Here is a 17,420-nt window from a genome sequence, read left to right as displayed (position 1 = left end):
GGATTGGAGCATTTTTGAAAGGGGGGAGGCTGTGCGATCACTGGCCTTAGGGGTACCCGGTGAGGGAGTGGAGCAACTGAGTGGGGAGAGGGTGTGGAAGAAGGGTAGGAACTTTTTGAAATTTGATGTATTAAAATCATGTTTTAGTGCACTGTAGAAGTATGATTTCAATGTTTTTTGTATGAAGTATTTTTAAGAGGTAACTTTTTAAGGGGTAACTTTATCCACACAAAGGGTGATGGGTGTATGGAACAAGCTGCCAGAGGAGGTAGTTGAGGCAGGGACCATCCCAACATTTAAGAAACAGTTAGACTGATACATGGATAGGGCAGGTTTGGAGGTATGGACCAAAAGCAGGTAGCATAGCTGGGACATGTTGGCGGGTGTGGGCAAGTTGTGCCGAAGGGCCTGTTTTCACACTGTATCACTCTATGACTACATTATACCTCCACCATGCATGAATGCTTCAAAATCAAGTGATCGAGTTTTATTGCCATATACTCAAGCATAGAAACATAGAAAATAGTTGCAGGAATAGGCCATTCGGCCCTTCGAGCCAGCACTGCCATTCAATATGATCATGGCTATTCATCTAAAATCAGTACCTCTTTCCTGTTTTTTTCCCCATATCCCTTGATGTCACTAGCCCCAAGAACTAAATGTAACTCTCTCTTGAAAACATCCAGTGAATTGGCCTGCACTGCCTTGGCAGAGAATTCCACAGATTCACAACTATCTACGTGAAGAAAGTTTGTCCTCATCTCAGTCCTAACTGCCCCCCCCCCCCCTTTATTCTTAAACTGTGACCCCTGGTTCTGAATGCCCCCAACATCGGGAACATTTTTCCTGCAGTTACAGCAAGTGAAAATCTAACAGGCAAGCAGGATGCTTTCACCAACCACCCCCATGTGAAGTCCACTACCTTCCACCGTTTCTACCCAGTGCTTGGTACTTACTTCCAGCAGCCACTGGTTGGCCTCCAGGATGCACCGAGCCGCAGTCTGATCCATGCCGGTCACCTGGGCAAATTCGACACAGAGACTCTCTCTCTCTCTCCCCCCTCTCTTCCGCTCTCTCTCCTCTCAACCTACCGCTCTCTCTCTCCCCCACTATCTCTCCCCTCCCCCTCTCTTCCCTCTCTCTCTCTCCTCTCTCCCTCTCTGTCGCTCCTCTCACCCCCTCTCTCTCCCCTGTCTCCCCTCTTACTCTCTCCCCTTCCCTCTCTTCTCTCTCCCTCTCTTACTCTCTCCCCTCCCCTCTCTTCTCTCACCCCCTCTCTTCTCATCCCCCCCTCTCTCTCCCCCCTCTCTCTCCCCCCCTCTCTCTCCCCCCCTCTCTCTCCCCCCTCTCTCTCTCCCCCTCTCTCCCTCTCTCTCTCCCCCTCTCTCTCTCCCCCCCTCTCTCTCCCCCTCTCTCTCCCCCTCTCTCTCCCCCTCTCTCTCCCCCTCTCTCTCCCTCTCTCTCTCCCCCTCTTTCTCCCCCTCTATCCCCCTCTCTCTCCCCCCCTTCCTTCCCTCTCTCCCTCCCCCCCCTCTCTCCCCCCCTCTCTCCCCCCCCTCTCTCTCCCCCCCTCTTCCTCTCCCCCCCCTCTCTCTCCTCCCCCCTCTCATCCCTCTCTCTCCCCTCTCTCTCCCCTTCGCTTCCCCCCCAACCTCTTTCCTCCCTCCCTCCCTCTCTAATCCTCCCCGTCTCGCTCCCTCCCACACACTCTCCCCTCTCTCTTTCCCCTCTCTCTCTGTCTCTCCTCTCACCCCTCTCTCTTCCCCCCTCTCTCCTCCTCTCTTCCCCATTTCTCCCTCCTACCTCACTCTCCCCCTTGCCCTCTCCCCTCTCTTTCTCCTCTGTCTATCTCTTTTTCTTTGCCCCCTATCTCTCTCTTTCCCCTGTTTCTCTCTTTCCCCCTCTTCCCCTCTTCCCCCTCTCTCTTTTACCACCCCTCTCTCTTCCCCTTCTCTCTCCCATTCTCTCCAACCCTCTCCTCCCTCTCCACCCCCTCTCTCTCTTCCCTCTTTCTTCCCTCTCTCCCCTCTCTCACTCCCCCCCCCTCTCCCACCTCACTCTCCCCCCTCTCTCTCCCCTACCTCTCTCCCCTCTCTCCCCCCCCTCCCTCTTCTCTCTCTCCATTCACTCCCCCCCCCCCCGTCTCTCCCCGCTCTCTCTCCTCTCACCCCCCCCCCTCTCTCTCCCCACTGTCTCCCTGTCTCCTTCCCCCCCTCTCTCTCTCCACCTCCCTTTGAGAGTCTGTCCCTTCGGCACAGAGACTCTCGCGGCAGCGGCAGCGGCGCAACGCTTCCGACGCCTCCGATGCCCGCGACTTGCACTGTCCGGAGTGCTCCATGACCAGAGCTGCAGCGAGCGACACGCCAGCCCCGGCAAACACTCACCAGTCCCGGCTCCCCACATCTGTTCCCGCTGCTGGCTCTGCTCCCATCCCTCCCGCAGCCCCCGGCTCTCCAACACCCGCGGACCATGCAGTTTATCCGAGTTTTGAAATTTTCCTTGATCACAAAATTTCTCACCACTGAGCGTGAGAAATTTCTGATGAGCGTGAGGGCGTGAGAGTTTGCTTGAGGGCGTGAGTCTCACGCTCAAAGCGTGAGAGTTGGCAGCCCTGTGTTTAGGTTTGGATCAGGCTCCTGGGCTGTAGAAACTGCAACAGCACGTAGTGTTCAGAAAAAGTGTAGCTCCGCATCATACCCTGTGTGGCCCACATCCATTCCCTGAGCTGGTCCCAGTGCTTGGGGGTTGGACATGCTGGAAGCCTCATGTAACAGCGAGATGTAGCACTGCTCACAACTGGCCTTTAAATGCCTCTGAAGATCACTTCAAGACTGTTTAAATATGTTGTAAACAAATAAATAAATTTGTCTGTTTAAAATTTAAATTATGGTAAATTAATCCAAAAATACAATATCAAGTGAAATAAAATAAATAACCTGACATTGCCATTTTAATGAATTCAAATAATTCAAAGATTAACTGTCCTTTAAAGGAAGCAGTTTCTCCTTGTTTGACCTAACCTTTATTTTGAGACTGGGCAATTAGTTAGAGGCAATATCCTGAAGATATTTACCCTGTTGAGCACTCTTGGAGTTTTGCAATGAAGCCAAACACCTGTTGTCCCTCGCTCCATGTGAAGTGTCACTTGTGGTTCCCACCCCATGACCAAATCTACCATTGGTCTCAAGGTTGCAGAGGCATTGAACATTGGAGGGCTGATGTAATTTGATCATTCATAGTTTTGCACAGGTTTTGTTTCAAACTTCTGAATTTGTGCTAAATTAATATGAGCCATCTACTCATCCCATCCAATTGAGTTGAAAGCGAATCAATGTGAATAATAAAGATGTTTTCCTGAAGTTATATAGGGCTTTTGTGAGATTACACCTCAAGTATTGTGTACAACATTGGCCTCCTACATAAAACACTGATATACCTGTTATAGAGGGGATGCAACAAAGATTCACTAGACTGGTTCCTGGGATGTCATATAAGAATTCCTTGGGGTGTAGCAGACTAAGAGGTGACCTCAAAACTCTGAGAATGCTCAACAAGGTAAAAATATTGACTATCTTGCCCCTGACTATTTTCCCAGTCTCCAAATAAAGGTTAGTCCAAACATGGAGAAATTGCTTTATCTAAAGGGCAGTGAATCTTTGGAATTCTGACCCTGGAAACTGTGGAAGCTCATTTATTGATTGTATTTAAAACTACAGCGGTAGATATCAGGATTTAAGAAAAATCAATATTTATGGGGATATGGTTTCATATATATGGGGATATGGTTTCAGCATGATTTCACTGAATGGAAGAACAGACTCGAGGGGTTGGATGGATAGCTTTCATAGCAAAAGGATTTGAGTATAGGAGCAGGGAGGTTCTACTGCAGTTGTACAGGGTCTTGGTGAGACCACACCTGGAGTATTGCGTACAGTTTTGGTCTCCAAATCTGAGGAAGGACATTATTGCCATAGAGGGAGTGCAGAGAAGGTTCACCAGACTGATTCCTGGGATGTCAGGACTGTCTTATGAAGAAAGACTGGATAGACTTGGTTTATACTCTCTAGAATTTAGGAGATTGAGAGGGGATCTTATAGAAACTTACAAAATTCTTAAGGGGTTGGACAGGCTAGATGCAGGAAGATTGCTCCCGATGTTGGGGAAGTCCAGGACAAGGGGTCACAGCTTAAGGATAAGGGGGAAATCCTTTAAAACCGAGATGAGAAGAACTTTTTTCACACAGAGAGTGGTGAATCTCTGGAACTCCCTGCCACAGAGGGTAGTCGAGGCCAGTTCATTGGCTATATTTAAGAGGGAGTTAGATGTGGCCCTTGTGGCTAAGGGGATCAGAGGGTATGGAGAGAAGGCAGGTACGGGATACTGAGTTGGATGATCAGCCATGATCATATTGAATGGCGGTGCAGGCTCGAAGGGCCGAATGGCCTACTCCTGCACTTAATTTCTATGTTTCTATGTTTCTATGAGGTGCATCTGGCCTTATTACTTTTATTCTATCCAGTGAATTAGCCTAAAAATTTGAACAAGTAACATTTATCAATTTTCTCTTCATTGTAGATATCGCTGTTGGTGCCTTCATGTCTGATACTGTGGTGTTGCTCAGGTGAGATTGAATAATGATTTCATTGGGTGTGATAATTTGGTGAAATGGGAAAAGCGATGCCTAATCAATAAACATATAAAGGATTGACCTGTACGCTGTTTGATCTTCAAATATTAAACCTATTCTTTTCATGCAAGGAATTGTATGCACATAATTTGCCAATAAGTTTCTTATGACAATTCTGTGTGTTTTCACCATTTTTCAGAATATATGACGTATTTGCTTTTCTTCAGCTCACAACCGTTTGTTGATACAAATTATCAAAAACATTTTCAAAAAGGGGAGTTCATCCTGATCGGGCATTTGTACTTTTTGAGGAAGTTTGTAGGGTGGCAAATTTAGGGTGGTCTGGTAGAGTTGTTGCCCAACAGCGCCAGAATACCAGGTTCGATCCTGACAATGGGTGCTGTCTGTACGGAGCTTGTATGTTTTCCCTGTGACCGTGTGGGTTTTCTCTGGGTGCTACACGTTGCTCCCACGCTCCAAAGACATATAGGTTTGTAGGTTGATTGGTTTCTATAAATTGTAAATTGTCCCTAGTGTGTTGGATAGTGCTAGTGTACTGGTCAGTGGTCAGCACTGACTCGGTGGGCCGAAGGGCCTGGTTCCATGCTGTATCTCTAAAGTACAAACTTCATTGATTTGGGTGGAGGGAAGTGTAATACAGTTCAAATGTAAATGCAGTAAATACCCACTAAAGCTTTGCATGAAATGCTGTTACACGAGATTAGGGCAGTGTATATCAAAAGTAAAATTTAACCGTGTTTGAACAGAAATTTGTTGGAGGCTGTGAATTGATTCGTGAGATTTCTAGTTTTAAGTCTGAACTGTAAAAGTTGGCTTTAAGGCTTGATCTATGCAGTATCTAACCCCAAAATATAGCTCTTCAACCCATATAAAGATTAAGGAGCTGTGAATGTATCCATGCTCCTCATATGCAGGCTGCATTATGTGACATTTGCAGCATTTTATGACTTTGAGTAATTGTCTGAGCCTGGCCTTTGAAGCTTGAGGAAATTTGCAAGTTCTTGACTTTTTTTAAGCTGCTTTAGTTTTTTGTTTTCTCTCCTTTGTCCTATTGTTAAACAGAGAGCAACAGAAATTATTTGTCTTTCACACCTTCCACTCTGGGCCTTGGAGAGGGAGTTGTGGACGAATCCTCCTCAAACCAAATCCACAGATGCACTTAGTTTAGCGATACAACGCAGAAACAGGCCATTCGGCCCACCGAATCCGTGCTGACCAGTCATCCCCGTGCACTAACACTTTCCTACATACGGGATCATTTTGCAATTTTACCAAAGCCAATTATCCTACAGACCTGTACGTCTTTGAAATGTGGGAGGAAACTGTAGCACTCAACGAAAACCCACGCAGGTCACGGGGAAAATGTACAATCTCCGTACAGACAGCGCCCATAGTCAGGATCGAACCCGGGTCTCTGGCACTGCAAGGCAGCAACTCTACTGCTGTGCCATTATTCCACACTTTAATAGAAATTACTTATGCCCATTTTCTTTCTCTGTATGTGTTGCTAGAAAATCAATCACTGATCCCCATTTACTAGCACTGAAAGAACTCAACTGAACTTTTTTTTCTCATTACATTGTTTATAGAATTCTATGTTTACATATTCTATTGTGCTGTTGCAAATAAGAATTTCATTGTTCTACCTGGGACCTATCGCCATAAAACACTCTAGACTCTTGACATGACTCAAGGGTGTAGAAAACAATAGATGGGGAATGGTTAATAAGGTGAAATTATCATTGGTTACTCTTCAAGTGGAAAGACATTAATATGATTCTTCCCGAGTGATGCAGGGATTACTGATATGTGGTAAAGGAGCCAAACTACTGGAGCTGCTGCCTCACAGCTCCAGAGACACAGGTTCAATCCTAACCTCCAGCACTATCCATAATAGAGCTTTGTATGTTCTTGTGACAGTGTGAATTTTCTCCCATTCACCAGACATGTAAGTTAATAATGTAAATAGTCCCTAGTGTACAGATGAGTGGGGGAATGAGAGGTAGTTTTGGGGAATGTGGGAAGAATAAATGGGATTAGTGTAGGATTATTATAAATGGGTGTTGGCTGGTCAGTGTGGACTCCATGGGCTGAAGGGTCCATTTCCATTGTGCCTGACTATGTCTGTGCTAACCTTCCTTCATTATTGTCTTCATCACTGGGGCAGAAGCACCCAAATATCAGCTTGCAGAGAGTGTATTTAACTGTGAGCCTGATCCCTGCCACATGATCAGATGATCGTGCCATTGAAACGTAAGAATTGATGATGGCCTGAACCACTTCACAGACAAATTTCAATATTTCTGGGCGACGAGCTGCCTGTAAGTTTCTTGAAAGGAATTATCTTTAGCAAAAGGAGCAGCTACAATTTCAGTGTTAAAGAAGGAACTGCAGATGCTGGAAAATCGAAGGTACACAAAAATGCTGGAGAAACTCAGCGGGTGCAGCAGCATCTATGGAGCGAAGGAAATAGGCAACGTTTCGGCCCGAAACGTTCCCTATTTCCTTGCCTCACCCGCTGAGTTTCTCCAGCATTTTTGTGCAGCTACAATTTCAGTCATTGTTTCACCTTTTGCCTACAATGGTACAGAGCCTGCACACTTAGCCTGGGTGAAGAGAAGCATAGGAAATTGCAGCGTATTTAAAAAGCATTATTAATGCTCATTCCATTTATGCACAGGATCATTGAAAATTAGGAGCACAGCAGGTGTAGGCATTGGGTTAAATGATCCTGAGAAATTAGTAAAAGCAGGTTAAAAATGCCCCTTTATATTAAGTTATCAACAGTGCTGCGTAATAAATTCTTCATGTGGTTTCATTCTATGTTTCATTTTGTCTGCGGAGGGGTTGGGAGAATTAGTATTTGTTTTAGCTGCTGGGAGCTATCAAACTTCCTGGTCAGTGAAGCATAACATTTGCTGGAGGAGGAAAGCATTGTGCCAGCACCAGTTGGGGGAATGAGGATGGGAAAGGCTGCCAGGAATACAAATGGCACAAGAGACTTGCTGTCTTAAACTCTGCTTTGCGTGCTATTGTATCTATATTCACTGGTCCAATGGCTTGGCACTTGTAGAGGCAAGCTGTTTCCATGAGTTCACCTTAAGAAAGAAGCATCTAATCACCTATTTGTAGTAGGCATGCAGACAACCTAAATATTAAACAAAAAACAACTTCAGTTCATTTTAAAGCATTTGACAGGCAATTAAATACTTCTGGCATACATTTGCCACTGTAATGTGGGATGGAAAACATCACCGGCCATGTGTCATAGTGTGGAGCAGGTCCTTCGGCCCAACTTGCCCAAACCCACCATCATGTCCCATTTACACTAGTCCCACCTGCCGACCAATATGTCCCATCTACACTAATCCCACCTGCCTGCATTAGGCCCATATCCCTCTAAACCAAGGGTTCCCAACCTAGGGTAAATTTCACCTACCCAGGGGGCAAATTTGTTGATACTGTACGTACATATTTTTTCTTATTGACTGACGGTGTTTGGTTCTAGTGTATCTGTTCATCGTTAGTTGTTCATAAATAAGTGAAATAACATCGTTATGTGCTATTAAAGTTGCCAGGTGTAAACGGAATGAAAAAGGTTGGGAATCTCTGCTCTAAACCTATCCTATCCATGCACCTGTCTAAATGTTTCTTAAAAAGAGCTAAGCACAAACCTCAATATTTTTTTCAAGCTATCTTCTGATCAAACGGTTTGATCATAGGTATAAATTCAGCAGGACGATACAACTGCTGTCTTTCCTGAAGTCTGGAGAGTCAAAACCTGTATTCTTGTTACCATTCAAGGTAAAAAAATATAAATGCAATCGGATGTAAAGTGCAAGCCCAGTCAGCATGTTTCCTATGCCACTTGATGTTCCTGGCAGTTCTTCTGTCATTTTTATTTTTCATCCCCAGACTTTACACAGTGTTTAACTTTGACAGCAAGAATTATGGCTGTGATTGGGATGTTGAATTAGATATAAGGTAGACACAAAATGCAGGAGTAACTCAGCGGAACAGTCAGCATCCCTGGAGAGAAGAAGTGGGTGATGTTTCGGGTCGAGACTCTTCTTCAGACATAAGTAGTTAAAACAAAACAAATTTCTCCACAGTAAATGCTCATGTACAAAATAAATGGTTAGGAAAAGACTAGTTGACCTATTCTGCCTGTTACCAACATCACATTGAAATAGATATAGAGTGCTTGAATAGCTCAGCGGGTCAGGCAGCATCTTGGGAGTACATGAATAGTTGACGTTTTGGGTTGGGAGCCATCTTCAGACCGATCACATTGAGACAAATGTATCCCAATTTATATTACCTGATAACTGTCGTAATCATTTGTGAGATTAAAAAAATGATCAGTTCAAATAAGGAATAAAGGAACAAAATTATTCACCAGACCTAGTTTTTTTGGTTATTAAGTCGAGTATAGTATATTATTGGGTCCTGCAGGGCTCAATGTTGAATCCCTTGTTGATAGTAGAAACAAGGAACTGGAGTGGCTGGTTTACAAAGTGCTGGAGTAACTCAGCACATCGGGCAGCATGTCTGGAGAACAAGGATAGTTGATGTTTCAGGTCGGGACTCTTTTTCAGACTGATTTGTGTTTGGGGGAAGGGGGAGAAAACTGGAAGAGAAGGGGGGCAGGACAAAGCCTGGCAGACAATAGGTTGATACAGGTGAGTTTTGGTTGATAGGCTGATGGTTGAGCAAAGGCCTGAGATGAAAATACAGAAGGTGTGAGACAAAAGGACTTCGTCTTGGTAATGGCGTGTGCGCAGCCTAAAGTTGTAAGACAACTTGTTCTGTTTGATCTTCCGTTTGTGCACGCCAGGTTGATTGCATTCGTTGAAACAGGGTGGACCACGTGAAGGTTGCAATCTCCCACCGCACAAAAGGACTGAAGTGTTGTGAAATGTGAAGCTAGTGGAAGGAATGTAGGTCCACTCACTTGTATCAACCCGTTACCTGTCAGGGTTTGTCCTGCCCCACCTCTCTTCCAGCTTTCTTTCTCCCCCCCCCCCCCCTCCCCCCTCTTCCCTCACGCTCAACAATCCATCTGAATAAGGGTCACCTTTCCATGTTCTCCAGAGATACTGCCTGACCCGTTGAGTTACTCCTGCACTGATAGTGATTTGCTTCAATTATTTAGATTTACAGTGGGAAACATGATAGAGAAGTTCGCAAGTGATACAAAAATAACAATATGGTTAACAAAAGAAAAGTTTTAACCTGCAGGAAGATGTAGATATTCTAATCAGTTTGGCAGAATGGCTGTGAATGAACACACTTGGTTCTATTTTCGTAACTTCCCTTTGGTTTCCCAATTTCCCTTTTAATTTCACTCCCATTCTTTCTACACTCTGATCCACCTTCTGCTGCGTAAGGCTCCACATCAGGGATATGCTTTGTGTTCCTGCCTCATTTTCCCATCTATGCACCCATTGATGACGGGCAAAAGATTGAGGTTGAGGTTGAGCAAGAGGTTGAAATGCCATGAAGCAATTAGCACTTTTGCAAACAATGCAACCAGGTCAAAATGACTTCAGAGTTGTACCAACAGTGTACTGTTTTATAAAGGCTCAAACCACATCCAGCTACCAATTGCTCTCATTCCTCTAGTCCTACATTTCCTTGGCTATTAAAGTGATATCAGCCCCCTCTTACCCTGCTATATTATTATTATTGGTGATAAATAAATACTATGCACAGTGCTCGAGTTAATTGCAGGGCATTTGTGCTGTTCTGTGTGAATGCTGACAGATTGAGTGGACATAATGTTGCCCTTGATGCATGTATTTTGTTTTTGACGTGAAACACCTACTGTCCCGCAATCTCTTCAGGGAAGGCAGGAGTATGGAAGCAGCCACAGGATATAATAACAGGCTGCTGGGTTTGTAATGGCTTTAAAGCTCTCAGCTCTGAGCAGTGCCAGAGGTCTCCACATCTGAGACTGAAATAGCTGGCTGGAGTTGGCTGATTTTTAGCTCCAACCTCTTCAGCCGGGTGCACTGTATTTCTGGGAAGGGAGCCATCTGTTCTTTAAAGTGTGGTCTGTTTCTCCCCAAGTTCCTTGAGAATGGCATTCTTTCCCATGCCAAACAACTTGGCTTTTTCAGTCAGTAAGGTCCACATTTGGAGAATGTGGTAAACGACCAATTAGCCTTTGCTATGTCAGGGCCATGCACGGCTCCTGATTCTCACTCCCAGTTGACTTGGAGGATTTGATACTATTCAGATTTCTTTGTCCAACCTGCTGTGCAGCCAATACTGCATCTCAGGATATAAACTAAAAATAGCAAAATATTGTGTGCAAATCACTTTGGGAGATTTCAACTATAATATTTAATCAACAAAATATTTTATTTGCAATGCTCTAGTGCATTGCCTTCAGAAATGTATTCTCTGCTTCGAATTACTGTCAGGTCAGGGGGAGTTCCCCCGCCACGGGTACCATGTAATCCCATGCTACCTGTCGGATAGTCGGCGACTAAACCGTCTTCCCCACCTTGTTTGCCAGGTGAGGAGGGGTCTGTCGACCTCCAGCAGGACATAAATCAAGACCTGTTAAAGGGCGGATGAGCTCCTAGCGAGCCAACGGCCATTGACTCTTCAGTAGAAGTTGCAATCACTGTCGTACATAGTATTGTAAGGCACCGTGCCCGTTGATGTTTTCAATGATGATGATGATGATGCTTCGAATGAACTGAGGCAAGCACAGATTTACTGGACTGAGAAGTGATTTAGCAAAAATAGATTGAAACAGCAATGTTTAAGGCAAAATATCTCCATGCAATGGGAGGTATTTAAGGAGGAGACTTAAAACTCAGGGATAGACACAAAATGCTGGAGTAACTCAGCAGGACAGGCAGCGTCTCTGGAGAGAAGGGATGGGTGATGTTTCAGGCCGAGACCCTTCTTCAGAAGACTCCGGGAGTTCAACATAATCAAGTTCCCTCAAAGTAGAACAGTGTGCTACCAAATCCAGATCCTCTTGGATAGCAAGATGCATGGATAGTAAGAAGGGGCAAGAACTACAAGAAGTCCAGATACGACCTTGGTAAGGCCATCAAAAAGGCCAAAAGGGACTTCTGCTCCAAGCTGGAGGATGAGACAGATGTTCGGCAGCAGTGGCAGGGCCTGAATGCAATCACCTCCTACAAGGCAAAATCAGGAGGCAGCTCGAATGTCGGCGAAACATCACTCCCTGATGAGCTCAATGCGTTTTACGAGCCCCCATTCGCTGTGATGGCATTTCAGTCTCAGTCACAGAGGCCGACGTCAGGAAATCCTTCAGAGGGGTAAACCCTCGAAAAGCATCTGGACCTGATGGTATACCCGGTCGTGTTTTAAAAACCTGTGCGGACCATTTGGCTGGAGTTTTTACGGACATTTTCAACCTTTCACTACTGAGGTCTGAGGTTCCTACCTGCTTCAAAATGGCATCAATTATACCAGAGCCCAAGAAGAGTAAGGTGACGTGCCTCAATGACTATCGACCAGTGGCACTAACGCCTGTGGTGATGAAGTGCTTAGAGGTTGATCATGGAGCAAATCAACTCCTACCTCGACAAAAACCTGGACCCACTGCAGTTCGCTTACCGCCACAACAGATCAATGGTGGATGCGATCTCGCTGGTTCTCCACTCAGCTCTGGACCACTTGGACAACAAAAACTCATATGTCAGGCTGTTATTCATCGATTACAGCTCGGCATTTAATACTATCATCCCCTCCAAGCTGGTTACCAAACTCGCAGAACTGGGTCTCTGCACATCCCTCTGCAATTGGATCCTCGACTTCCTCATCCACAAACCACAGTCTGTTCGTATTGGTGGAAATGTGTCAGACTCGATAACAATCAGCACGGGAGCACCTCAAGGCTGCGTGCTCAGCCCCCTGCTGTACTCACTCTATACTCATCACTGCGTAGCCGGTCACAGTGCGAACTCCATCATCAAGTTCGCTGACGACACCACTGTTGTGGGACGTATCACTGATGGGGATGAGTCCGAGTATAGAAGAGGGATTCGAGCGACTGTCCATATGGTGCCAGCACAATAACCTGGCCCTCAAAACCAGCAAAACCAAGGAACTGATTGTGGACTTTTGAAGGAGTAGGATGGGAACCCACAGTCCCGTTTATGGTTGAAAGGGTCAAGAACTTCAAATTCCTGGGCGTGCACATCTCTGAAGATCTTTCCTGGTCCGAGAACACTGATGAAATTATCAAGAAAGCACATCAGCGCCTCTACTTCCTGAGAAGATTACGGAGAGTCGGTTTGTCAAGGAGGACCCTCTCTAATTTCTACAGGTGCACAGTAGAGAGCATGCTGACCGGTTGCATCATGGCTTGGTTCGGCAACTTGAGCGCCCTGGAGAGGAAAAGACTACAAAAAGTAGTAAACACTGCCCAGTCCATCATCGGCTCTGACCTTCCTTCCATCGAGGGGATTTATCACAGTCGCTGCCTCAAAAAGGCTGACAGTATCATCAAAGACCCACACCATCCTGGCCACACACTCATCTCCCCGCTACCTTCAGGTAGAAGGTACAGGAGCCTGAAGACTGCAACGACCAGGTTCAGGAATAACTACTTCCCCACAGCCATCAGGCTATTAAACCTGGCTCGGACAAAACTCTGAACATTAATAACCCATTATCTGTTATTTGCACTTGATCAGTTTATTTATTCATGTGTTTTGTAGTCAATGCCTACTCTGTTCTGTTGTGCTGAAGCAAAGCAAGAATTTCATTGTCCTATCAGGGACACATGACAATAAACTCACTTGAACTTGAATATGAAAAAAAACTGCAAGCTTATGTGGGACATGGGACCTAATACAGCTGAAGGCAGAGTAGAGAGTATGTGAGTGACATTTAAATAGGAAATTGGGGAAGCAAAGGGAAGTTATGAAGACAACGTTGGGCAATAAAAGCAAAGAAAATTCAAAATGCGATTTAAAGTACAGTAAGAACCAGAAAATAACAAAGGGAAGTGTAAGACCTCGTTGTGATCAACAATGCAACCAATTTCCAGTTTCAATTCTGCTGAATTTCTTGGTTTAATTTGTTATTGTCACATGTACTGTGGTACAGTGAAAAGTTTTTTGTTGTGCGCTATCCAGTCAGCAAAAAGACTACATGATTACAATCAAGCCATCCACAGTGTACAGATACAGGATAAAGGGTATCACGTATAATGCAAGATAAAGTCCCTCTCTTATGTTTATCTTGTGGAATATTTCATACCCTTCCTCCTTAACTGCAACAGAAGCATCATCCTCCTCCTTGGCGAAGGCAGCCAGCCTGAGTTCACTACGAATCTCACCCGCATCCTCTGCCGCCATCTGATGCAGTTTTTGTGAAATGGTGGGAAGGGGAGTTGATGAGGGTAATGCATTTGATGTAGTCTATGTTGATTTTAGTCAAGACCCTGGCATCATCTCACAGGACATAGTCAAAAAGGATATAAGAAAGACTGGCAAATTGCATCTGGAATTGGCTCGATGATAAGAAGGGAAATGGTTGCTTGTTTAGTTTTGACTGGAAGGTTTCACTACTGAGGTTCTGCAGGGCCCAGTACTGAGTCCCTTGCTGATAGTGAGTTATATCAATTATTTAGACTTGCTGTGGGGACCATAATAGAGAGGTTTGCAGATGATACAAAAACTAGCTATGTATTTAACAGAAAGAAAGCATTTGCCTGCAGGAAGATATAGATCATCTGATCAGTTTGGTAGAATGGCAGTGAATGAAATGTAAACTGGAGTACAATGAGGTGTAACAGGGGAAAGAAATGTACAGTAAACGGGAGGGTATTGAGATGTGTGTCGGAACAGAAAGAGCGAATGTCCACATGAGTGACATGGAGAAATGCAAAGGATTGCACAGATCCTTAAAGGTTGTCTGAAGAAGTGCCTCGACCCGAAAAACATCACCTAATTCTTTTCTCCGGAGATGCTGCCTGACCCGCTGAGTTACTTTTCGTCTACAACGCTGAGTTACTCTAGCACTTTGTGTCTATCTTCAGTGTAAACCAGCAACTACACGTCTTTCTTACACTAAGATGATTATCAGTAAAGGTACAGAATAAGAGGAATGAGGAAAGGACAATTCCAGTTGGGCAACAGCATAAGCACCACCTACCAATCTGGTCACCACTTTACAGGAGAGATGTGGCATTTATAAATGTATTCGCAGAATATCGATATCACTGGCATTCATTGCCCATTGCTAATTACCTCTTAACTGAGCAAGGGAGTTTGGCCATTGAGCTTTTAGTCCAGACCAAATACAGATGTCATATGTTCTTCCCTGACGTACATGATGAACCTGAAACTTTAATGATGATAGTTCCTATCCATGTTCTCCATGTGGATAGGTGAAGTTACCAGGGATGCTGTCGGTCCTGCTGAGTTACTCCTGCACTTTGTGTCCTTTTTGTGTTTATGAAACACGTTCAGAGCTTGTTAAAAGCTTCTGTTCAGAGTTTATTGTACAATAAAAGGCGCTTTTTCAGGTTTGCTGCCAGTGACTAGTGGAGTTCTGCAAGGGTCGTTGCTGGGGCTGCTTCTCTTCACGTTGTATATTAATGATTTGGATAAAGGGGATTGAAGGGTTTGTGGCCAAGAAGGCTTTGAAAGCAAGGACTGCAGAGGACTTGGACAGGTTAGGAGTGTGGGCAGAGAAGTGGCAGATAAAATTCAGTGCGGGGTCATGCATTTTGATAATAAGAATAAAGGCGTAGATTATTTTCTAAATGGAGAGAGAATCCAGAAATCGGAGGTGCAAAGGGAATTGAGAATGCTGGTGCAGGACTCTCAAAAAGTAAGGAAGGCAAATTCAATGCCAGCATTTATATCAAGAGGACTGGTATACAAAAACAGAGATGTAATGCTGAGGCTCTATAAGGCGCTGGTCAGGCTGCATTTGGAGTACAGTGAGCAAATTCCAGCCCCATATCTGAGGAAGGATGTGCTGGCTCTGGAGAGGGTCCAGAAGAGGTTTACAAGAATGATTCTAGGAATGTAGGTTAGCACTAGACCAAGTGCAGACCCGTTGGGTCTGCTCCCCCAACGCAGCCGTTCCCTACCCGTAGCCCCCACGGGAGACGTGGTCCTCCAACTCAAGCCGTTCCCGAACATAAGATTCCAGCACTCAACAGTGCGGCTGCTTTTAAATGGCGTCTTTGAGGCGAGAGGCGGGCGCCAGCAGCCGTTATGGTCGCTGGCCAGCAGGAGGCGACAAAATGAGTGAGTGGGGGGTGGGGGGAAGAAGGATTTTATTAAAAATGTGTACATAAACACGACAACATTTAATCAGGAGTGGATACTTGGAATGAAAAGTCAAATCTCTACCGAAATGGAAAAAAATCTCGGCGTTTCTGCGTCTGGTGTTGGCGTAGCAACGAATCAAAGGCTGGCTCCCACAAGTCAGGCAGAAACACACACACACACACACACACACACACACACACACACACACACACACACACACACACACACACACACACACACACACACACACACACACACACACACACACACACAGTTTTAATATATAGATAGATATGGTGAGCCTTTGATAGCACTAGGCCTCTACTCACTGGAGTTTAGAAGGTTGAGGGGGGACATTGAAACTTACAGAATAATGAAAGGCATAGATAGAGTGGATGTGGAAAGGATGTTTCCACTGGTGGGAGAATCTAGGACCAGAGGCCATAGCCTCAGAATTTAAGGGTGCTCTTTTAAAAAGGAGGTGAGGAGGAACTTCTTTAGTCAGAGGGTAGTTAATCTGTGGAACTCATTGTCACAGAGGGCTGTGGAGGCCAAGTCAATTGATATTTTTAAGGCAGAGATAGACAAATTCTTGATTAGAATGGGTATAAAGAGTTATGGGGAGAAGGCCGGAAATTGGGATTAGGAGGCAGAGATCAGCCATGATTGAATGGCAGTGGAAGCGATGGTCTGAATTCTACTCCTATAGCTGTAAATGCTGGTCCAGTAACTTGAGCAATAAGACGGCTGGACCACTAATACCACTAGAGAGAGGGTGCAGAGGAGATTTGCAAGGATGCTGCCAGGACTGGTTAACCAAGAAAAGTTTGGGTAAGCAAGGCTATTTTCTTTTTAATGATGGAGCTTGAGGGGTAACTTTATAAGAGATGTGTCGAACCTTGAGGAGTCTACTTAAAATACATAGAAAGGACTTTTCCTCGATACTAGACGAGACAAAAATGAGAAGGGATGGATTTAAAGTAACCAAGATAAAGTTTAGACGAAAGAGGAGTCAATTTTCTTTCAGCTGGTGGTAGGGGTCGGTATCTCGATGCCAGAAAGAGTGGTTGAGGAAGAAACGCATTTGGAAGCATTTGGAAGTGCCCTTGAAAAGCTGTGACCTGCAAGATAACAACTCTAGTTCTGTCAATGAGATTCATCTGGGAGCTTTTTTTCATCCATCACTGACGTGATGGGCCAATAGGCTGTGTTGAAGTTTTTTGAGGAATTATTTACCGAATTAGTTTTGGTGGGTTTTTTTCAATTCAATATTTACAAAATTAGTGTATTGTGACTAATTGTTATTCTCCATGGATTACAGAAGCAGACCTATTGTGATCGTGGAATCCTTCCTGCTGTTGCCTCCTTCAATCAACCAAACACACATGGAATGTTTTGAGAATGAGAAGCCAGTAACGTGCATCAATGTTACTGTCTGCTTTGGTCACAAGGGGAAGAAAATTCCTGGATATATAGGTAAATAATCAAAT

General features: G+C 44.8%; 1 protein-coding gene across 1 annotated transcript in view; it reads left to right on the top strand.

Moving 5' to 3' along the window:
- The window catches only part of itga4 (integrin subunit alpha 4), a 95,992-nt gene that overhangs the window by 20,728 nt on the left and 57,844 nt on the right, over positions 1 to 17,420 (top strand). Inside the window, exons 13-14 of the mRNA XM_033023830.1 lie at positions 4,576 to 4,621; positions 17,252 to 17,406. Coding sequence (XP_032879721.1) covers positions 4,576 to 4,621; positions 17,252 to 17,406 — 201 coding nt within the window. The remainder of the gene's footprint in view (positions 1 to 4,575; positions 4,622 to 17,251; positions 17,407 to 17,420) is intronic.

This window comes from Amblyraja radiata, chromosome 7 (assembly GCF_010909765.2).
Source record: "Amblyraja radiata isolate CabotCenter1 chromosome 7, sAmbRad1.1.pri, whole genome shotgun sequence".
Lineage (NCBI taxonomy): Eukaryota > Metazoa > Chordata > Chondrichthyes > Rajiformes > Rajidae > Amblyraja > Amblyraja radiata.
The sequence above is the reverse complement of the archived record's forward strand: the minus strand, read 5'-3'. Positions and strand labels throughout refer to the sequence as shown.